This window comes from Pleuronectes platessa, chromosome 20 (assembly GCF_947347685.1).
Source record: "Pleuronectes platessa chromosome 20, fPlePla1.1, whole genome shotgun sequence".
Lineage (NCBI taxonomy): Eukaryota > Metazoa > Chordata > Actinopteri > Pleuronectiformes > Pleuronectidae > Pleuronectes > Pleuronectes platessa.
This window is the reverse complement of record NC_070645.1, coordinates 8,907,768-8,930,971: the sequence shown is the minus strand read 5'-3', so window position 1 is coordinate 8,930,971 and position 23,204 is coordinate 8,907,768. Positions and strand designations below refer to the sequence as shown.

The following is a 23,204-nucleotide window of genomic DNA, read 5'->3' as shown; positions in this document are numbered from 1 at the left end:
CTTTATAAGTAAAGCCGCCTCGTCTTACCTTGTTCCTCCTCTTGTCTGGGTGGACATCGGGATGTCACGTTGCTGAATTGATCGGAATAACAGGGATACATGGAGCGGCTTCCCTCTCTGTCTTTTTCTCTCTAACAGTGGCAGCCACATAGATTATCTGTCGTGCTGCCGTCACCTGCAGGTACATTTCCTAAACAGCCGCGGACATCGAGCTGGCCTGTGCAGTGCAGCAAATCAGAATCCTGAAGTGTTGGACGACATATCACACAGAGTGGACGTAATTAAATAAAGCAGGGCAGCTCATTTAAATGTTTTCTGACGTACCGCTGGTGTGGAAATGGATTATTATCCCAGGTTGGGAGTGAATAGGTAACGTCTGACGCATAATGCTTCGTAAATCAACATGCCGCACGAGTAATGCTGACAATGTGATTGCATCTTTTCGAGATGAGACGGCTCCAGTCCAATGCAATAACTACAAATTCAAGGTCATTGTGTTGTTGCCTGCCATCCATTCCCAGCCTGGTCTGGAGGCTGACTGGGCTTTGTTCGCTAATGGCCAGGTAGAGGGCTACATAATTCATTGACACTAAAGGCCCTTTCAAACTGGACAAAAAGAAACGCACAAACGCCCACTAACATCTGGCTTTTGTCGTGTGTGTGTGTGAAAGGGTACAATCAGCATTCCTACCTAGGTTGAATGAGTGCAGTAGTCACGGGTATTTTCTTTTTAGATCAAGCTGTGATCGACAACCTGACACCAGGGCGGAAACACTCATATCCTGGTGAGATGCTATGACGCGTAGCACGGAGGCAATGAAGGCTTGATGACTCTGTTCATAGCTTCTCCATCCAAGCAGTGACAGATCATTGTGCTTTTGCTGTCAAGAGACTGAAATCAAAGCCATGAAGTATTTGGCTTCCACTGTGCTGCTGCTTACTGTTCTTCAACCATGTTTCCTTGTGCTTTTGGGACATATTCTCACACTGAACATATTTTTCTTTTTTTAACACTGCATGTATTAGTTTGTATTCCTTACACTTACTGTAAGTGTTATTATCCTTACACTTCAGTAATGCATGTTACTTATCACCTACCGATTCCTATTTTTGAATCTTGCCGCTTTCAATTTGCAAATAAATGCAGAAATAACTAAAGAGCAGTCTGATACTGACGGTTGTTCTACTGTGGGAATTGTAAATCTCAACTTTTGAACCCTGCAGTGTCTTGACGAGGCAGTGAAAGTCCTCTGCTTTTTTATATTGTGTCCACGCAATTAAACATGCAATCATGAATCTGTGGTAATTAGCTTGACCACCGGGGAGCCGCTTGATTAGGTGCAATGTGCTCTCTCATCAGGTCCAGTTCCGCCTTCCCCCCTCATCCTCTGCTGCTCTCAGGGGTGAGGAGAACAGAAGGTCAGGAGAGGTTGGGGGATGGGAAAGGGGGGGTGGCCATTTTATTGTTATGCCTGGAATTCCGTTCAAAGTCAAGGCAGCTGTGGAAACATCTGGGTGCTGTATATTCCAACAATTCCTGGCATTTATTGCCGAGTGACAAAAAGCCCTAATATCGACCAGCCAAAATGTCGACCGGACCAAAAACACCAACAAAATGTTTTGCTAGTCTTGTTATGTTGTTGTTGTAGTGTTGATTTCTAATATTGGGCATCGCCTGCAGAGGTTAATTGGTCATCAAGCAGTAGCTGTTTGGCTCTGAAATTGCCTTTGCACTGATATGAACTCCATTCAGAAGCGTCAGCAGCCATTTTCTTAGCAGCATTTACCTTCCTGTATCCACACTTCTGATTCATGCCTCCTGCTCTTTACTGCCAAGCTCCTCTCTCTGCTTCATTCATTCCTACAAGCTGTGAATGAGTCAGTGCAGCTCATGAATACAGAGTCAGGAGGAGCACAGCTCTTGGCGACAGTGTGGAGCAGGCAGAGTGGAGACAACAGAGCAGCGCTGGTCCCTGAAGGTTAGATACGAGCGGGATGTTGCTGAGCCAGCTTTATCACTCACAGCAGGATCAGTCACCACAGACTGCGTCCCGAACCCCTCTCCCTTCTTGACCTCCGTTTCTTTATCCTCCGTCACTGCTCCCACTCCCCCTCTCATAGATGTTATTGTTTCTTCCTAAGTCGTCCGTCTCCACTTTCTCTCCCGGCCACTTTCATCTCAGTTTATCAGTTTTTTTTTTTTTTTATTGCCTTTCTCTTTCCAGATTATTGTATAGTAAATCTCTCCTGCTGCTGCCTGACATGGCTGCGTCCATCCATCATAAAAGCTGTCGCTGAAACATTAAATTGGGGTCAATGACGCACGATAAATGTCTAACCCTATCCCTCCTTCACTCATTGCCTTGATGCCCTTACACCACCTCTGTCACGTTTCCACGTGCATTCATGTTCGTGCTCATGTGTGTATCTATGATGCTGAGAGCTGCTGACGCTAAAGCCAACGAGTTGTAACTGATGCAATGTTGCGTTTTGATGAGTTCTTTTCAGTTCCTGTCGTTTTTTTGCACTATAAACATTTTCTCACACCTCGTTAATATCACGTTGCTGATATTGGATCCTGTTTGTAGCATGTTAAATCACACGCTTTGTGACTTCGTCCCCCAGTTCGCGTCTTTTCATGCATACTAATGTGTTGAGCAAAGTCAGCACAAAATTACCACAACATATTGAACGTGAGGCGGAAGGACCACACTGAACGTTTAAGTGCTGACTTCATATAACATAAGCATGAAAAGCCAATAACTGCTATGGAGAGCTCCTAATCCATTAGCTCTGCACGTGTAGAAAATTATATGAAGCCTGTAACGTATTGTCCTTCACGTGCTGCTGCTGAAGGTCTATTGCGTAATTGAGTAAAGTGAGCTGGTGGCGCTCCATGTTCTTCATTGGCATTCAATGACGTCTTTCACCGCAGCATGTGTGTTTGTGTGTGACGGAGCATTACTGCTGTGCCAGCACGTTGCTCAATCCCATGGCTCGGCCCCGGCCGCCCTTCAGCCCGGCCGCTTTTCACCAATCCACTTCATCCTGTCCCATCCAAACCCATCTCGGCTTGGTGCCAGGCGGGCAGAGTAAGGGCAACAAGTCAGACTTGGTTTATGACCCCTTCGTCCTCCAGTCGGGCCGAATGCTGTTAACATGATGGATGGAGTGGCAAGAGAGATGCTGACATAATCACCTGAGAGGGATAAAACATTGTTGTCCCTCCCCGGGTGCCCGAGGGAGGTGAAGATGGAGATTGGAGGGCAGAAAAATGACCATACTTGCTGTGATCAAGCTTTCACACGATGACTGAATGGCTGGTTGCATCGATCTGGCTCAAGTCAGAGTGTTTAAATGATAGGGGGTTAGATTCCGGGCACAGGAAGGGCCAGCACACAGCAGGATCAGATGATGAGAAGGATTCCTTCAGGCATTAAATCCTGCTGACTTGCACAATTTATTTTACTCACATTGCTCGAGTCCATTCATGTTTTCTTCATCTACCAGCTGAAAACAAGATTCTCAAGAGTCAAACTCTCCGAGGCTCCATTAGGAGGCAAATTTGAAACTGAAATCCATGGGGTCTGTAAAGCAATTTATAGCAAATGTTGAAACTCATATTTAATCTCTGTCATCAAGGGTCTAGTCAGCATCATTATATTGCAGACTGTGCTCTGTGCTTTATGGATGAGGGAAAATTGTACCACAAAGGTATTATTCACAAGATTAGGTTCTTTAAAGACGGTTTTAATTTAAAGATGGAGATAAGGACTTTTTTCAATCCCTGCCAACCAGAATTAATAGTTTATTGTCTCTGGGTGGTAATATCCTGTTACATTGTGTAACGGTTTGGCTGCTGCAGTGAATTGATCTCCCCCCCCCCCCTCCCCTCAGCCAGCAGGATATGAGAAATGAGTCAAATGAAAGGAGTTAAAAAGATGAAATGTGATAGGCGGGACAAGGAGAACAAGAAGAAGTGAAAGAGGGATAGAAACCTGCCTCAGGTGCTTGGAGAAGTGAGTCATGTTGATCTATGGGAATGAAACTGCCAAAGTCCCTCAGGCTCAAACAAACACATATTATATACATTCTTATACTGTTTTTCAAATATATATATATATGGTCTCCTACCATTTCTCCTAAAGCACAGGCACACACTTTGGAGCCTTGTCCGTTGCATTTTGACTTCATGTGTGATTATGTTACTGCATTAGGCTGATAAGAGGATTAGCTGAAGGGCCTTTTATTCTTGTTCCCCAATAGTTGTGTTCAAGGAAGCCGTGATTTAATTAAGGACTTGGACTCTTACTGTGTGCATGTTTGTGCTCTGTATCAGGAAGTGCTGGGAAGAAAATATGAGTGGTGTAAAAGACACAAGCCATTCGGGATGAAACTGTGTAGAGTGCAGATATTGGCGTGGCAGCTGAAACATTTGGTGAAACGGACTGAGAAGAAACTGCTTTGAAGCTTCCAATATGGGAATGAACTCGCTTGTCCATGTGCATTAGTTATGTAATCTGGCAGAGAACGATTCTCTGGATTCAAGAGAGAGATTCGTCATTTTGAGTGTTTGTCTACTCTACACCCACCTGACGTCTCTGCTGACAGACACAGGCTGTTACAAACACGTGTGCACACACTGCTGCCAGCATCCGACAATGTGGCATTTAAAATGGACATGTAGAAGAGCAAAAATTGTGTTTCTTGTGTTTGTGAGAGAGTATGTGGTTCGTTTTTTTGTTTGCCAGTAAAACTGAGAAGAACTGCAAACTCTATTTGTGGGAATTTTCATTCATAGAAACCTCTCGATGTGTAGGCCCTCACACGTCCACACGCACCATAAAGAGCCAATCCCTCTCCACGGTCACGCATGCACCCGCACCCTTCACGGCTCGCAGCCATGTTCCAGGTGTAATTATAGGAAGTTTGCCCCCTGATTACAGCCAGTAAATGGCTTTGACTCACGTCTCCGCTGGATGTCCGCAGGAGGTTTTTCCACACGTCCAACTGAGGTTATCTAACTTTAATGAGTTTTTCCCTTCCTGTGGCAAAGTGACGGATTGTGATTGGCTCTCCCCGGTGGCTGAGAGACCCTGCGGGTTAATGTTGCGCCTCCCACTCGTTCTGTGGTTGGCCGGTGCGGGTGAGCTGCGGGGGTGCCCGCAGGTCAAAGTGAGATCTCAGGAGCTTTCAGGTCAGTTGTTAGAGATTCTTCAAACGCTTTGGGTAATGACCTCAGGGCTCCCACTGATCTCAGAGCAGGTGTTCTGAATGTGGTGGACAACGGTTTCCGCAGGTCTGATTTCAATCGTGGGTCTTTAAAAGCATTAATGAGGAAAGTGGAAAAACTTGCATGTTATTGATTGATGTTCTTAATTGTCTTTTGTTCTTTTGTTTTTTAGCCATCATGTATGTGATGGGCGCCCTGGGACCTGCAGCTGGCTACCTGCTGGGTGGAGTCCTCATCGGCTACTACGTCGACCCCACAACTGTCGTGAACATCGACCAGAGTGACCCTCGCTTTGTTGGCAACTGGTAATTATGCACGTGCATGATGTATGACAGCGTGTTTGCTCATGTCTCTATTTGCCTCACAGCCTATTTACTGCTACTTCCTTTCAGGTGGAGTGGCTTTCTCCTGTGTTCCGTTGCCATGCTGCTGGTCATCTTCCCCATGTTTGCCTTCCCCAAAAAGCTGCCTCCTCGCCACAAAAAGAGGAAGAAGAAAAAGATGGGCTCGCCCGGTGACGTGTCCAGTGACGATGAGATGATGAAGGAGAAGTCCAGCACCAAAGGCCAGAAAGTCACCTCCTCCATGGGCTTTGGGAAGGACATCAAAGGTGAGGAAGAGATTAAATCAGCCTTTCTCCTCCACATGTGGATCTCCTGGGTGTTCACAAGTTCCTTACATAAATGAACTGAGAAATATTGATGTACAAAATGGCCCATAATCCAATCAATGGCGCGGATTAGACACCTTATCTAAACGTGGAAACTCCATCGAGATCTGCTGTAGAAGGTGTTATTGATTGATGATAGAAGCGGTTTTCCACACAGTTTCCTAATGAAGCAAGTAATTCACTGTAAACACGGACAGGTTTACTGCCCAGTGGCTTCTATTTACCTGACTGAATGAATAGTTAACAAAGCCAAAGGTCATACATTACTGCTGTCAGTTAAAGACTTGGTGTTTTGGCTTTCGCAACCTTGCTTCTAAGTAAAGGACAGAATGTTTTCATGCCTCCACACTTTGATAGCAATACCCAGAGGAATTCAGTTTTTCTATCGTCCATCTGTCTCAATCCTGTGAAGACGATAACTACAGAACACATGAGGGAGGGCATGTTTTCCTGTTTGGTAAAAAGGTGGAAGATGAAGTGATTCGATTCTAGTTACATATCTGTGGTCACGCTCACTGTGACCTCTGCTCCGTCCCATTCTTATGAATGAAATATAGCAGGAATCCCTGGAAGGTATTTCACTGCATCTGGCACTTTGGCTCAAGGATGGTTGCGTTAGAATCTGGTAGTCAAAGGTCAAGGTTACTGTAACCTCACACGCTGCTGGTCATAACTCAAGATCTTATATACTAAAAATGATTAAATAAGAGTAATACCCTTTATTTCTTTTGAGGCTGCATTATGAATCATGAAAGTTGGAGATGATGTTTGATAAAGTAACTGCTTGTACTTATGCTCCTCTGTGCATCGATACATTATTTAATGTCATCTCTGAGCCAGTTACGCCAGGAATCCCCTAGTTTTCCGCTGGATGAGCCGATGAGCCTGCTCCAGTGTTTCCCCAGTTATCTCTCGTCTCGTTTTTTCTCTCTCTCCGGCAGACAGCTATCTCTCTCGCTCTCTTAAATGAGCTCTCGGGGGAGTTCAGTCACGTTTCCACGCACCGGAGCAGACAGACCGAGCAGCAGAGCGAAAACAGTGGCATGCGTGTTTGCGCTCGCACTCTTCATCACAGGGAAAAATAACTATTATGAATCCTGACATGTATGTAAATGAGTGCATAATCATACATTTATGCTTGTGTGTGTATCCCACAGCAGGGCAGACAGGATTTAGTCTCATAGAGAGGAAAACTGATAAACTCTGAATGCATTAAAGCCTCTTCAGTCTCTGCCATCTCTCCTGCTGTTCGACTCGTCCCAACAGGATGTTTTAGGCTATTGTGCAACCTACAGCCAATTTTGCGGACGCAGGCACTTCAGCGTTTGGATCTGTAATGTGTGTTAGTGCTGTGCATGTCCTTCTATCGAGGTTTGTGTGTTTACAGCACTAGTTCAGCACTTTTTGTGAAAGATACGCTGCACTGAAAGAGGCGGTTTTCAGCAAGCATGTTGTTTTTTTTTACCTTCAGAATGCAAGCAAACACTGAAAAGATTTGCCTACACATCAGAGGGATGCACTGATTATGGAATGTCCCAGACCTTGGGCAGCTGCGGCGTGAAAGCAAAGATCAGCATTTCTTGAACTTTGTATATCATTGAATTTAAGTTGGTATAGATTAATACCTGCAGCCACCTACTGTTTATCACAATCATATTCATTTATAGTAGCTGATTGCTGTGCTGAGTGGAGATCAAAGAGGAGGGACAAATTGATCGAAACGCTTCATCTATCAGTTTTTTTAATTATGTATGTAACATATGTAGATAACTGTTAATAAGAGATGAGCCTACATGTCATCTGGACCTAAAACACCCACAGAAATGTTAGTAGTAGATGTGGTCTCTCAATTCCAAGTCCATTCTCCGGTTTCACGTTGCTGGTCTGACTGTAAACAGTTGGAAGACGGGAATCCCCAAATATTGGTTGTTGACACCAGAGGCCCATTCATCACCAGACGATAGCCGATGGGCTCTGGGATGCACTGATCTGCTGCGATAGATGAGGATCAATGCTGATACCAAACATGGCAGATTGACGATCAGCCATGATCTGACCGATCCATTTAATACAGTTTCTTGATCAATCTCAGTCACTGTCAGAAATCTGTCATCTATCATAACACTCAATAGGTTACAATCCCTCAAAGTGATTCCAGTTCGTTCCCTGCAGTGACACACACATAGAATGAACTGATCAGCACTAGTAGAGTTCAGTCTAGCTACAGTACATAATCATCAGGCAAAACTTTTATTGAGAAGCTGGTACAGAAACAGTTAATTTGATGGAAGTGGATTCTTTTTACCTTTTATTTATTCTAATCACAGATTCATAAAAACTCTTAGCGTACCCTGTTCCAGCATGGTGGGTCGAAGCAGCACTCGTAACAAGTGTATTACGACCCGTCTCCACTAAAAGAGAGCAGATGGTTGAAACAATTCAACTCAGTCATAAAATAAATTCTCACTAATAAAATGGCAAGTGTGGCAACTACTGTGAGCCAGTGGTCTGTCTGATAGAGAGCAGCTGCTGTCGACGTCGACAGGACCTCGCCATCTGTCGTCCCCCCCCCCCCCCCCGACAAGATTACAGCCCAAGTCCCCAAGAATGAAATAATTAGCATCGCTATTCTGTCCCTACCTTTTTGATCTGGGATAACACTGACAGATGCTAACATTTCCCCACCTACAACAAGATTAGCCGAATTAGCGCTGGGAAGACTATCCCCAAATCAAGGCAGCGTGCCAGTCAGTTAGACCGGCCAGCTTTATAATAACCTCCCCAATAAAAGGCGATGGTGATCCACTTCCTTTTTTTTTCTTTTGTCCTTTCTCGGCTTTGTGGCCAAACAAAGCTCCCATGATGCCCACATGACTGTAATAATATCTGCCCTGGTACTCACTCACGCACAAATGCGACAAATGGACAATTCTTTTGAGAGATACCAACTTTGTGTCGAGGCCAAATATCGAATGTTGTATTGTGTGTGTGGAGCCAATGAAAGACCACAGATTAACAGCGAGAGAGAACGGGCTGCAAATAAGGAATAAAAAAGTGAGACTTTTAAGATAAACTATAAAAAATCTGACTAATATTTTCCTCAGAAAGTCTGTAAAACTCCCACAGACAGTCGAGGTCAAGGGTAGTCAACACAAAAGTTTCTCTGACGCCATTTTTGAGATTCATTTGAATAAAGCAGCTGCGTGGCTACACAAGTGACCTTGCTTCTTTGAGTAATTATAGTATAATATTTTTTTGTTCTGGGTTCTTTCTTCTGAAATTATGAATCATTTAAGCCGTGTTTTATGTTGGTATTATATGAATTGTTAGATTTTTCAGTCCAATACCTTTTTTGGCATCAGTGTTATGATCCTGGATGTAAACAGGGAAACGGAACAAACCAAACCTCTACTACACCTGCAGCTGACTCCAGCTCAGGGCTAGTTTGGAGATGACGTCCTTCCAGCATGTCCTGGATCTTCCTCAGGACATCCCATAGTAATCAGGGCCGAACTACATGAGCTCACCTCCTCCTCATGGAAAGCAGCGGCTTGAAGCTGAGGTCCCTGTGGACTGTAGAGATCCCCATTCTGTCACACTCTTCCTGAAATCCTATACCTCAGCCTTGTTGAGATGCAGGAGATTTCATGCACCAGTGACCGGAGAACAGTGTTTTCTGCAACCTTGTACCTCTGGCAAGGACGTTAGAGGAAGAACTTTTCTCAGGCGAGGCACAAAATATACAGAAAACAATTCTTCAAAAGGCACAAGCCTCAGAGCCCCATGAGATGGTAGTTTACAGAAAGGATGGGTGTTGATAAGAGGTTTGGTATTCTGATATAAACATGCAGACGTGCATTTTTTACATCTTTGCCGTATCACCTTGATTGCATACACGTCCTTGGGTTCGTCCATGGACACAAGGTCAAATTGCAAAAGGCATTTTTTATTAGATTAGATTATTTTTAAAGCATAATTTTTCATTTTATTCAGTTTATATTAAGTTTTAACTTATCAGAATGAGAAAGATATTTTAATATTAATATAGATATGTCAAACTGGAATTGTGATCCTTTAATTTGACATATCTATTGTCCAGTTATTGATAACTTGAAATTAATTTAGATTAGAGATTAATTGGAAATATCTTTGAAATGACGTTACAGATATCTGTATGCTAGAAGCTCTGGGAAATGGGAGACGTGAGCAGCTGCTTTCAAACCATTGTCATATGCTGTAAATTTCTACCGCAGCTCTCGGATAAAAAACTTTTAATTTGCGCCACTTTAAGCATAATTATATTTATTTATTTATTGGCCATTTCCTTTTGTCGACACGTTACAGAGTTTATGGATTAAAGGTGATGTCATGATTCAGGAGGACAATGAGAGCTATGTTGCTATGAAGGCAAACATCCCCCCGAGATACTGATCCCAATTAGCTTCGGTTAAGGAAAATAATTCTGCACTGCTTTTCGTCCGATCGAGAGGAAGTGACTTCTAAGCGGTATCTCTGCGATCAATTGCTCTTCCAGCCTGTGCCGAAGACACAGAAGAAGTTGTTTTAATCTGCCCAGTAACAGTGATGTACTCGATGTTCGACAACGTAACTTTTGAGTGACAGGAGCAGAGGGCATTCTGCATCATGGCGACCGACTCGTATGGACACCGTCCTCAAGTCCACGTAAAGGGCATGTTTGCCCTTGTTGTGATGAACCAAGGGTGATGGCATTCAGGCTGGATTTGCAGAGATGGTTTGTTTTGCGCCTGCAGCACAAAAACCTCATGATCCACATATGTAACTTGCATCGTGCAACCATGGAGCAAAATGGCTTGACAGGATTTCCGGCCACAATAATCACAGATGAGTAATTAAAAAGGCGCTGTTAATGTTTAGATTGTGTTCATAAATAACCTGAAAGTGTTTTGCAGAGAAGAGCAGCTGCATGTTTGTGTCTTGTTTGCGTCTGCATTCATCTGTGAAACAAGGATATTTATCCAGATGTAATGAGACATGGCTGAGTGCATGTTTGAATGCGAGCGTGTATTTATGTGTGTGCGTCACTGGTATTTAAAGATGCTGTTAACTTGACTCTATATTTTACCTCACTGTGTAATTACTATACAAGTTTACTGGGTTACAGGTTAATTACAATTTTCCGGCAAGATGATTCCATCGAGTTCAGTTTGAGTGGAAGTGATTGAGAAATTAAGAGACTGACTGTGTGTTAATCACAGCAGCATAGTAATGAGGGGCTCTGTCTTGTACCCCTCCCCAGACCTCCCCAAGGCAGCACTGAGGATCCTCAGCAACATGACCTTCCTGTTCGTCAGCCTGTCCTACACGGCCGAGTGTGCCATCGTCACCGCCTTCATCACCTTCATTCCAAAGTTTATCGAGTCTCAGTTTGGCATCCCCGCCTCCAACGCCAGCATCTACACCGGTAAGTCTCCCGCTGCTGCCGTCACCGCTTCATCGTGACTGTAAAGAGTCGGGCGTGAAATGCTTCACGCCTCCACAGCTGCGCGCGTGTGTGTGTGTGTGTTATTAAAATTCTTCGCGGATATATTTTAATTGTCTTGTGAGTCAGTGGCGCCTCTGTCCCCTGTGGGCTGCCACCAAGGATGTGTGGGAACTGATGATGAGCGTTTCTTTAACACGTGCAATGAGCAATAAAGTCAAATATAAATGTTGGTTGAAAACAATGCAGAGGGGCGCAATGGTACCATGTAGCTGCATGTACTGATATCAAATGTGTAAAAGTAGCCAATACTCCCATTTCAAAAGCAGGAACTAGCAGGAACTGACTTATTAATAATAAAAACAATTGCATAATCCACGAGTGAAAGAGCAGTTTAATTTTGGACGGAGAAAATTACATCATCTTTGGGTAAACAATTATTATTTAAAGTGAGCAAACCGAGTGGAGGAAGTAGGTGTTTTTAGTTGCCTTCCAGTGGGTTAATTTAATTTTTCCTGAAAATGTGTGAAGTGTCAAATCAATCAGGGAAAACTGCTCTCAGCAAAATGTAAATTAAATTGTGTCACCTTGGTTAACAGCGTTTGAAAAATAATAGATTTATATCTATTAAAAAACTGTGAATATATCATTATTATTGTGAGAATCAATTCAAAGCCTGGATGTAAAGGATTGACATTAGTGTATTAGTTGTAGAAAAATGTTATTTTAATGTGTGTATTGCTTTTTTTTAACGATCATTCAATGGGACCAGCTTCTTGACCGGGTTCTTAAAGATACATCAGCACGAGCTGTACGCATCATTAGTCCACATCAATTTAAGATCGTATTTATCATCAGCTGTCCTCGTGCGCACATGGATTCATCGCTATGAGTCATTGAGTCTCACAGACTTTGACTCACTGATGAGCTTCCTTTACATCCCCTGACTGTAACACACAAATCTCTGTTGACTGCAGGAGACACATTCATCATGATACGGTCATGTGCCAGACACATACACACCCACACAAACACACACACACACACACACAAACACACACACACTCACACACGTCCTTCTGCACAGCCTGGAATGTGTTCAGCACATATGTAGGGTGTACAAAGAAACCAGCTTAATCCTGGAGTCTTGTCTGAGCCAGTGGTGCTAACACACAACTAATCTGCCATCAGGATTATTACAGAAAGGACTGATTGAAAACTCAATTATAGCTTTGAAAGCATATACATGTGTGTGTGTGCGTGTGTTGTCTTAGTGCTGTCTAACATATGGTTGTTTCTACACACACGGACGTAAACACACCCCCACAAACACAATGCCATTGCCTCATCTCATCTGCCTGTTGCCAGGATACAAGGGTAAGGGCAAACGGGTGGCGTGGTTGCCATGGTTACCCAAATGATGCCAAGCTGCTGGGAGAGGAAGAGGAGGGGAAGAGGAGGGGAAGAGGAGGGGAAGAGGAGGGGAAGAGGAGGGGAAGAGGAGCGGTTCCTCCTGCTGACGAGAGCACAGAGCGTCCAGATGGAACGAACAACTCTGACATTTCCCCGATGGTCGTGGGAACAGTTTTTATAAGACCAGTGCTTTGGCTCCTACAAAATAATTGTGTTTTTTCAAATAAGGTCAATGCGGTTTAATAAAGTTTGGATTTAATGTCATTCTATCCAATCTAATTCACTATGGTTTCAATGAAATCTTCGTTTTCCTTGGAGAAAAAGGGTACAATATTTTGCAAACCTTATTAAAAGTAACAAAAAGAAAACCAGATGTAGATCTTTTATACATTACTTATTCTATAAAATAAAGTAGTTTGCTTCTGCGCAGGAGGTAAATACTTGTTTTTTTTTTATTAAATTAAAAACAAAAAAGAATTATAAATAAAAAATTAATAAATAGCAGAAAATAAATGAAAAGTAGATTTTCGAATTTTCTGCTAATTTTGGTAAGAATAAGCAAAAAGCCAATTCATTTGCCTGAATAATAATAATAATAATCCTAATGATAATCCTAACAATTTCAATAGGGCCTCACTGTCTGTCAGTGATTGTATTTTCTCAGGCCCTAATAAATAAGAACCTCACAAATGACCACCTTGTTTAGTGTGTATGATGCTCAGTTAAAGAGCTGCCACCGCTGCATGCTCATTAGATGCTGCTAGAGAAATATCACTGTATCGTCCCACAGGCCTCCCTCAGCTGCCGTGTCCCCACATGCTGCCGCCGTGGCTGCTCCTCATCTCAGCCTCTGTCCCTTTTAACAAGACGCTTTCTTTTCTTATTACTTTCTCTTATTTCTCTGTTTTGTTCTGTCTCTTCTGTCCAAAAGCTGCAGTTGGTAATCGTGTGCCACACTGAAGTTTGTCCTAGAGGATCTCTGACATGCACACACTTAGCAGATACATCATTTCATAATGACAGCATAGCTACTAATCCAGATAAAACATGTAAATCACTCATGTGGCATTTGTGTGTGTGTGTGTGTGTGTGTGTGTGTGTGTGTGTGTGTGTGTGTGTGTGTGTGTGTGTGTGTGTGTGTGTGTGTGTGTGTGTGTGTGTGTGTGTGTGTGTGTGTGTGTGTGTGTGTGTGTGTGTGTGTGTGTGTGTGTGTGTGTGTGTGTGTTTTATCTCACTGTGATATGATATCGGGTTTTGCCGTGTATATGTTTAATCCTTCAGAAAGCACAAGGTTTTAGAAGAGAAAACATGCATTACAGGATAATATGATGCTACAGCTGCCTGATGCGCTCACTGGGTGTATTCTGGGAGACACTTTTTCTATCTCCGTCTCTTGCCCTCTCTCCATGTTCGACACGCACACACACACAGAGAAGCCAGATGACAGTTCTGTGTGCTTGGGTCACATCTCTGCTCATCCTCTCTCTTTGACATGACCTCATCTTGCTCGTTTCCCAGCCGTAAGTGCCCCGAGCCGGGTTCGTGGGGCCTCCCTGAGCCGTCACTCCTGCCCGATGACACCCAGCGGCTCAGCCTGCCAGCAGCCAGCTTTGCCTTTCTTCATGTTGTCAATTAGACTAGCTCGAGTGGACTTAGGGCACGTGTGTAGTGGGCTCACTGGTGGACCCCCAGCATAGCCTGGTCTAACTCTTGCAGCAAAGCCATTTTCTGGTGTCTCTTTTCCCTTTTTTTTTTTTTTTACATTATTTATCGAGACTGATGCGTCTTTTTCATGCATCCATGTACAACAAGCAAAGCGTTTATACAAAAGCGTGACATGTTCATTATTATTCATGTTACTACACCACTTTAAATAGTGTAGATCACAAGCGTATGGCTCTCGGTCATGTTTTACAGTTATAAATTAATTAAGTGTTAGCGTTCTGTCAGGAGTCAGTTCTATTCCTGTCTGAAGTGTTTCCTCCATCTCACCCCCTCCTCTTCTCTCTGGTCCCTGTCACAGGTGTGATCATTGTCCCCAGTGCCGGCGTGGGCATCGTGCTGGGGGGCTACATCATCAAGAAGCTGAAGCTCGGAGCCAGAGAGTCGGCCAAGCTGGCCATGATCTGCAGCGGGGTGTCCCTGCTCTGCTTCTCCACGCTCTTCATAGTGGGCTGCGAGAGCATCAACCTGGGAGGCATCAACATACCGTACACCACTGGGTGAGGACACTTGTGCCAATAAACTAATGTGATCATAGATGGAAAAATCGGGCACATTGAGATAACGGATATCTGTGTGATATTAGGTGCAGTTTGATTGGATTTAAAGGAGACTGTTAAGCCTATGTCTCTGTCATATTTTAATTAAAAAAGACCTTATGCTGCATTGGAAGGTTTGTCTGAAACACCCCCACACACACACAAAGGAGGTGGGTGTGGGTCTGGGAGACTGTCAGTGCTCCTATCATCCTCATGTGTTGTGGCGTTGTGTCGGGAGTGCGAGTGATTAATTAGCAACGCTGGCATCTGCTCCCGTGGCTCCGGTGAATCACGCTGCCACCTCTATTTCTGAAGCCGCTGCTCGACACCACATCAGCAGCTATCAGTCGTCCGACGTGTGAGCCCCGCGGACAGACATGTGCTGCGGACAGTTGGCACACGCAGTCCCACAGACGACACATGGATGCAGCAGGCGTGGAGTGACCCCGGGTGATGCATGAGACACTGCAATGTGATAACAAACACATTGACTGTAATATTATCCTCTCATATCGTACTGTGCTCTCATCATCACCAATGACGGCGATAAGTCGTGAGTAGGGCGTATAACTAGAACTGGAATGAGAGTAGAGAAAGTTTTAACAGATTCAGTCAAGCTTTACCAAATGTCACACACTGGTAGATACCAGTCCCCTAAATTCACTGTGAAACGTTGTAAATGTCCAAAAACACCCTTTTTGCAATGTGTTTAAATAAATACTCTATCCGCCCCTCTATCAGGATCTGCCCCGAAATGTTATTGGTCTGTTCTTGGCCCACGTTCCATCCTTCCACAAAATGTAATAGAAATCCCTTCAATTGTTTTTGTATTATCCTGCTGAGAAACTAACAAAGTAACCAACAACCAACTGGACACGGGTGAAAACCTCTCCTCCTTGGTGGTTCTAAAGATATTTGATGATGGATCTTTTTACTTTATGAGTAAACCGTCCACATCATCTCGGAATCTGACGAAACACCTGAGGGTGAAACTGCTGAACCTCTGGGAAATTTACTCTTCACATAACAGAGCTAATCAGAGCGATTATTTGCCAAATAGCCAGCGTGGCCTTTTAAGTCCCATAGCTGACCCCCTGATAACTGTATTCTTTGTTTGAGCCGCTGTTTACGGAGGGGTCAACGGGACCGTGTGAGCCCGTGGGGCTCCTCATTATCAACCGCACTGGTCACCAGTGGCTGGTAGCACCCACATGAGGAATGTTTAGCCCAAGCCCACCCTTTGTGTCACTCATCTGGACTCACAGTCCAGTCTAGACGTGGCTCTCCCCCGCTGACAGGCCGTAGACAAAAGCGTCCTCAACCCTTTCAGTGCCATGATCATACCGAGTTATGAAACATGCTTGAATAGCTTCTAAAACTAAGTTTGTAGCTGTTTGGTCCGTTTGCAAACTATAATCTTTGTTCTTGAAAAAACCTTCAACATAGATTTGTCTTTTTAGTTGATACCGTCCTTGTCCATTGTGTTCAGTTCTAAACCGCATTAAGCCGCTCGCTCCCTTGGCTTCGCATTCTGGGTTTTTATACAGCGCAGCCTGTGCACTCCGACGACATCTGGAGGGTTCAGCGAGGGCCGGGGTTTAGCCTGGAAAAGGACATGTGCAATCAGTGCAGTGAGCCCACAACTCCAGCAAGGCTGATGATCACACACACACTCAGGCTCACGCACAAACACGCACACACACACACACATGCACACACAAAGAGCGACTGGCATGTGACACTGTTATGTCAGGACAAGCCCAAATGTGCTTCCCCCCTGACGACCAATATAAAAACAAAGCAGACTGTTACTTTATGGTCTTGTGAAAAATGATGGTCCAGTGATTTTAGCAGGATGTGTTTTTCAGTCTTGGCCGTGGTCACTACTCACAAATAATCACCTCAGACACATTATTAAATTAGAAGCTTTCTAAGATAAAGATCCCATCACTGTGTGTGTGTGTGTGTGTGTGTGTGTGTGTGTGTGTGTGTGTGTGTGTGTGTGTGTGTGTGTGTGTGTGTGTGTGTGTGTGTGTGTGTGTGTGTGTGTGTGTGTGTGTGTGTGTGTGTGTGTGTGTGTGTGTGTGTGTGTGTGTGCGTGCCCTGGCTGTTGTGTTGTCGGGGCGAAGCTTCCCAGAGAAAACCCAGGACTCGCTCCACTGCTCCTGGTTCAGACCAAAGCTAATGGGCTGTTTTGCTTAGAGCGACTGTTCCCACACTGGCTGTCGAGCCACTGGAGGTGTCACTTCCTCAAACCCTCATCCTTCTATCACAACACATCACACAAACTAGTGGGGGGGCCGGATTAAAACTAGTTAAAAGGATTATGTGCAGCAGATTAATGTGAAGTGTCACTTTATATACACTTTATATGAATTCTCCTATTTCTTAATGACTAACCTGGTCTTTTTCTCCTGCTGTAACAAAACTTGATGGAGTGATGCGGTGCAGCGAAGTGAAGTGGGGAAGTGTTATGATCTTTGCAGCAGGTACTTTGGGGTTTTATTGGAAGTTTTGTGTAAACTGTGAAACCACAGACATGGATTCAGTGTTACTGGAACTAAATGGTTTGCTGCCACCACAGCGTTGGGAAGATGTATATCGTATAAATTAATGTTTATAAAATTAATATGTGCTCCTACAGAAAATGTCCTCGCTGACAATGCATCTCTGTGAAAATACTTCTCCACAGTGTAAATTTTAAAGAACAACAGCCTTGTCTGTTCATTTCAATGTTAACTAATACATTTAGTTATAAAAAAGCATGAAGTGTCTCATCTGAATTATGAAAAAAATACCATCAAATTAGATAAATGGTCTTTGCTGTAGATTCTTTGATTAAAAGACACTTCATGTATGTGACAAATCTTGTTTTAAGGAGACATGATGTTCAAATTCAGGTTCATCAGTTTCATTGGTGTTTTTACTTGAAAATGTTTCAATGTGCTAATGTTCAGAAAGCATCACTTTGTTCTCGCTGTCTGCTGCTGCTGCTCCTCTTTTCAGCCTCTGTCTGAAACACTTGCTTTTTGCTCCTGGCTCTTTAAAGCCCCCCCTCCCAGTAAAGCCACTCTGTGGTGATTGGTCAGCTGACTTCGGCCTCCGCTCTCGCTTCACCTGGCTTTGTTGGACTAGATGCAGTGCGTTATGCAAATGTGGGGCATCGTTATGTCACAATGGTGCAGAAGTATCAGCCGAAGTATTGATGAGGCTTTATTTTCTCAGGAAAGAAGCTGATAAAGCACATTGTCTCTTTTAAAATCTCGACTGATCCTCCTCGTTCTCAACTCTGTCCCCGTCTGTTCAGGCCGACCCTGACGATGACCCACAGGAACCTGACGGGAAGCTGCAACGTGAACTGTGGCTGCAGGATCCACGAGTACGCTCCCGTCTGCGGCTCCGACGGCATCACCTACTTCAACCCCTGTCTGGCTGGATGCAGCACCGTGGGCAATGAGAGCACCGGGGTGAGTTCTTACACACACACACACACACACACACACACACACACACACACACACACACACAGAAACACTCATTCACCTTCTAGCTCCACCCACGCTCCTTTTGTTTTCCTGTCAAATCAATAATTGGACCAAATCCATTCATGGATCAGATGCAATAGGAAAATAAATGACTGGTGAAAGTGGTTTCGGGGAGAATTTGCACACAAATCATTTCGGACACACAAAGATCCATTGTTGTGCGTTCTCCTCCTGAAGCTCTGAAAGTACAGGAAGTGTCCGACTCCTCAACAATGTCAGACAGGAAGTTATTACAACACCAGGAAAGTAAATTCTTCATCCGGATCACTGACTGCGACACAGGGCCGGTGCCACCCAGTCTGTGTCTGTTTTTGTGTTTGTTTGCGTTACACTACACGATCGTAGTCTTTCCAGGGAGTGTGAGTGGAGATTGACTCGTGTTGTTTGTGACTACAGATCAGGAACTACACGGACTGCGGCTGTGTGCAGAGCCGGCAGGTCATCACGCCGTCCTCCGGCGGGCAGGTCAACCAGCTGCAGCTGGTCATCGTCAAAACCTACCTGAACGAGAATGGCTACGCCGTGTCGGGGAAGTGCGACCGCACCTGCAACACGCTCATCCCCTTCCTCATCTTCCTCTTCATCGTCACGCTCATCACCGCCTGTGCCCAGCCCTCCGCCATCATCGTCACACTCAGGTAAGGGACCACCTGACCCCTTTGACTGCTGAAGTTTGAATTATCCCTCCACAAGTCTTTTCTCTCCCCTGTTTATATTTGGTAAATGTGTGTCATCACCTCTGTCTGTTCTCAGGTCTGTTGACGAGCAGGAGAGGCCCTTTGCTCTCGGGATGCAGTTTGTCCTGCTCCGGACTCTCGGTAAGTTCCTTTCCACTCGGATTAACAACCACCCACTGTTTGTTGCAATCTTGTCAAAAACCCCTTGAAATCCTTTGTTTAGTTGAGTCAGCTTTGTTCCTAAAGATTAGTTGTTAAAGATTAGTACTTATCCAGAAACCCCACTGGGTGTAATTCAGTGAACGTAATGAATCTGCATTTGTATATTAAATAGCCTCTCCAGCAGCTCAAGGATTTGTCCCACAGCGGCAGTTTCTCATGATTCTTCCATTCTCCTAGTTTCTCCAGGTTGTTTGTAAGTGTAGTTCAGTTTTACTTCCTGCGCTCGTTCTCTCACTCGTCCTTGGAAACATCGACAGTTTCACAGAGAGCAGGAATGCAGAGTTGTCGTCCTCCTCGGTGAACTTTAGTGTTGATGCTGCAGAAAAGTGCTCGAGGCTTAAAGCGCTCTGTCCTGACATGTCTCTCATCTGCCTGGTGGGACTGTGACCGTAAAGCTTTGGACTAACGTTTGTGTTTGTGTGTGTGTGTCTGTAGGGAGTTTGTGTTTATGTTGTTACATAGTTAACAGTTTGTCTGAATCTGCTGTTATTGACTCATTATATAAACCTAAAGCAGCTGATTCAATCCTGAACATCAACACTGTAATAATAAATGAACGAATGACATTGTTTAAATTTTTTCGTTCATTTTGATGAAAAGATGCAGATTCAAAAACGACAATCCTTAAATTTTTGAGGCTGTATTTTATATTATGTTTGAATTGGATCAAATATTTGAAAATGTCTTTTTAATATTTTGTCACAAGAGAATCAGACCTGTCTCTGATCTTTATTCAAGTAAATGGTGCCACCTAGTGGTCATGATGTGGTACTTTCAATCTACGTTCAAGTTGACTTTAACAACACGCAATATAAATCATATAGAGAAGGTTCCATAGTGTGTGAAAGATTATGTTAAAGTAGATAAAGTACTTTTTATGTTTTGTAGCAATAGAAAGTAATTCAATATGTGCACTGGAAATATCAAGCTGATTATAATTCGGAACTTTTTGGCAAAAACCTTTACAAAGGTGTAACACAATATTCTATCTTAAACATTGTCAGACAACATTGTTCATTAACAGCACACTTAAAAATCTGGGTTATTTATTATGTATACAGATGTTTGAATGTATTTATCTTTGTTAATAATGAATGAATAGATAAACAACGATCAAAGACCTGAAGTTTACCAAAAGTTCTCTGACTCAAACCTCTCTCTCTCTCCTCAGCCTACATCCCGACGCCCATCTACTTCGGTGCAGTGATCGACACCACGTGCATGTTGTGGCAGCAGGACTGCGGCGTGCACGGCTCCTGCTGGGAGTACGACGTCACCTCCTTCCGCTTCGTCTACTTCGGCCTGGCCGCCAGCCTCAAGTTCGTGGGCTTCATCTTCATCTTCCTCACCTGGTACTCCATCAAGCACAAGGAGGACCTGGCCGAGCGCTGGCGGCAGCACCTGCCTCCGCTGGGCACCGTCAGCGACCTCATCTGCCACGCCGGCGGCCAGAAGAGCCACGCCCGCACCCGCTCCTGCCCCGTGTTCATCCCCCCCCGGCCCGACCCCCCCACCGCCCTGCTGCTCAGCCGCGGCCACAGCAGCCTCAGCTGCCCCGGCAACACCCTCGAAGCAATAACCCCGCCCATCATCTTGCCGCACCACCACGAAGGCTCCGCCCGCGTCTGAGAGCATGCCAAGCCTCCCTGTGGGGGGGGGTCCTTAGTGACATGTGCCTTCCTGTTTAGTGTCTCTGCATCCCTCCCTGTCTGCTCTACACCAATCAGACACCAGGGCGGCGCTCCAGCGCGGCTGCAGGACCGACAGGCGGAGACGCCCACCACACAAAGGGCTCATCGCCGTGTATGACAACAGGAAACTGACAGGTTCCCTCTGAGCTGATCATCAGACGGCCACACGTCCACTTTGAAGGACGGACGGAGGACGCAAAGACATCACATGGTGCTACTGTGAAAGGGCGGGGCATTCAAACCTCAGTCACATGACCAACACGGCGTCTAAAGCACAACAGACAAACCTGTACTATGCAACATCCTGTGTACAGCTCGTCCTCCTCAGTACTGTACAGCTCCCTCTGTATCCGTACCTCTTTCTTCTTCTTCTTCTTCTTCTTAATTCACTTCATCACCTCATCATCTCCTCTTTGTCTGAACTGGGAACATATCAGACCCTCCCCCTCTTGTATTTGAGCCATTCCTGGTTTGTCCGGTGAACACACGCGTCGTCTGCATCTCCACAAACGACAAATGTGTTTTTTCTTTTTTTTTTGTAACAGTGCCTCTCCGCTGCCTCGGCCAGTACACTACACAAATACAAAGCTAGCTCCCAGGGTACCTGCTGGCCACGTGAGGCCAGTCACTGTCGTCCCAGTGGAGCTGCAGCGTCCTGCTTCGTTTCTCTCCTTGGCACGGGAACCATGTAGCTCAAAGCCGACAAGCGCCCACGGTACAGCGTTTACTGACTCACACGTTGTCCGTCACACTGTTATTATTGTGAACTGTAATGTTTAGCGGGAGGAAGCAGCAGGATCTGATCTCTGAGCGTGTGCTGAAGCTACTGTTTGTCCTACGGATGTGAACAAACCTGAAAACTGGAAACGAGAAAAGAAAATCTGCTCTCTTAATAAATCTGTATAGGTGCGTCCATTCTAAAGGCTTTAAAATAGAATAATGATATAAATACAACACAGGCCACCTTTCAACAGCAGGAGTTAATCTGACAGTAACTCAGTTCCTGGGTGTCTGGTGCCCCCTAGTGGACAGAGAGATGATTGTGTGAAGGCCGGTGAATGTCTCTGTTGGTCAGACCTGCTGCACTGAGTTTAGATCTTTACTTTCCCAAAGATGTACCCGAGCTTAAGATGAGCCGCCATCTTTGATTCCCTCTGCAGACCATGTGATTAAATCCAATTGTAAACTTTAGCTCCACACAAACAGTCAGTGTTTGGCTCAGAGCAGGTTGAAGCGTCCACCTCGGGCTCATGTCGTATTGTAATGATCTGATTTATTTGCTCTCCTGTTGAAGCAAAGATTGAAGAAACGAAAAGAGGCGCGTTAACTTTTCCATTTTCTGTGTAAAAATAGATGAATTAAGTGAATAAATCAAATCTGTGCCACATTATTTAAAAGTAATTTTAGGGAGTCATTTTTTGTGAGGGAGGTTAGAGGTCTAATAAAGTGACTGTAACTTATATTCCAATCCGTATGAATTCATTTTAAATCTTTTAAAAGTTTGCAAATAAAACATTTCGATGCAGTGAATTCATTTGAAAAGTTAATCACTTTTGGCCAAGTTTAACTTTTTTTCTTCTTCTTCTGCCGGGTTAAGATTTATCCCGCGGTAACGGCGTCGACTAATTTTAGTATTAATCATGACTTAGTACCTCAAGTGACGTATTCATTATAAGTGATCATCGTGTAAATATTGGCAAACAAAGCGTATTATAGAGCTCACACATAGTTAGAAGCATATTTATGAACTAACCCTCCACATTGTAGGTAAAAAAAAAAAATTGTCTCGCGGTGCCTGAACAGTATTATTCTCATGGAGCAGGGTTGAGTTCAGATTATACTATATGTGTGTGTGTGGGTGGGTGGTGGGGGGGTTATTACAATGTATTATTTTCCACTAAGAGGACTGCACAATGAAGTTGATTTAAAAGCTGACCTGATGCGACCCACAACATCCTCCTGTCTGTCTGTAATGATTCTCTTTCCTTCTGCTGCTGCTCCGTGATCGCTGAAAAGAAACTCCAACGATAA

At 44.4% G+C, this 23,204-nt stretch overlaps 1 protein-coding gene across 1 annotated transcript in view; it reads left to right on the top strand.

The window, feature by feature from the left end:
* Positions 1-21,111, top strand: part of LOC128425990 (solute carrier organic anion transporter family member 5A1) — a 34,623-nt gene extending 13,512 nt beyond the window's left edge. The window contains exons 3-10 of the mRNA XM_053412840.1: positions 5,406-5,538; positions 5,626-5,843; positions 11,182-11,346; positions 14,801-14,999; positions 18,346-18,505; positions 18,980-19,221; positions 19,337-19,401; positions 20,654-21,111. Of these exons, the coding sequence (XP_053268815.1) occupies positions 5,406-5,538; positions 5,626-5,843; positions 11,182-11,346; positions 14,801-14,999; positions 18,346-18,505; positions 18,980-19,221; positions 19,337-19,401; positions 20,654-21,111 (1,640 nt within the window). The remainder of the gene's footprint in view (positions 1-5,405; positions 5,539-5,625; positions 5,844-11,181; positions 11,347-14,800; positions 15,000-18,345; positions 18,506-18,979; positions 19,222-19,336; positions 19,402-20,653) is intronic.
* The last annotated feature ends 2,093 nt before the right edge of the window (positions 21,112-23,204 follow it).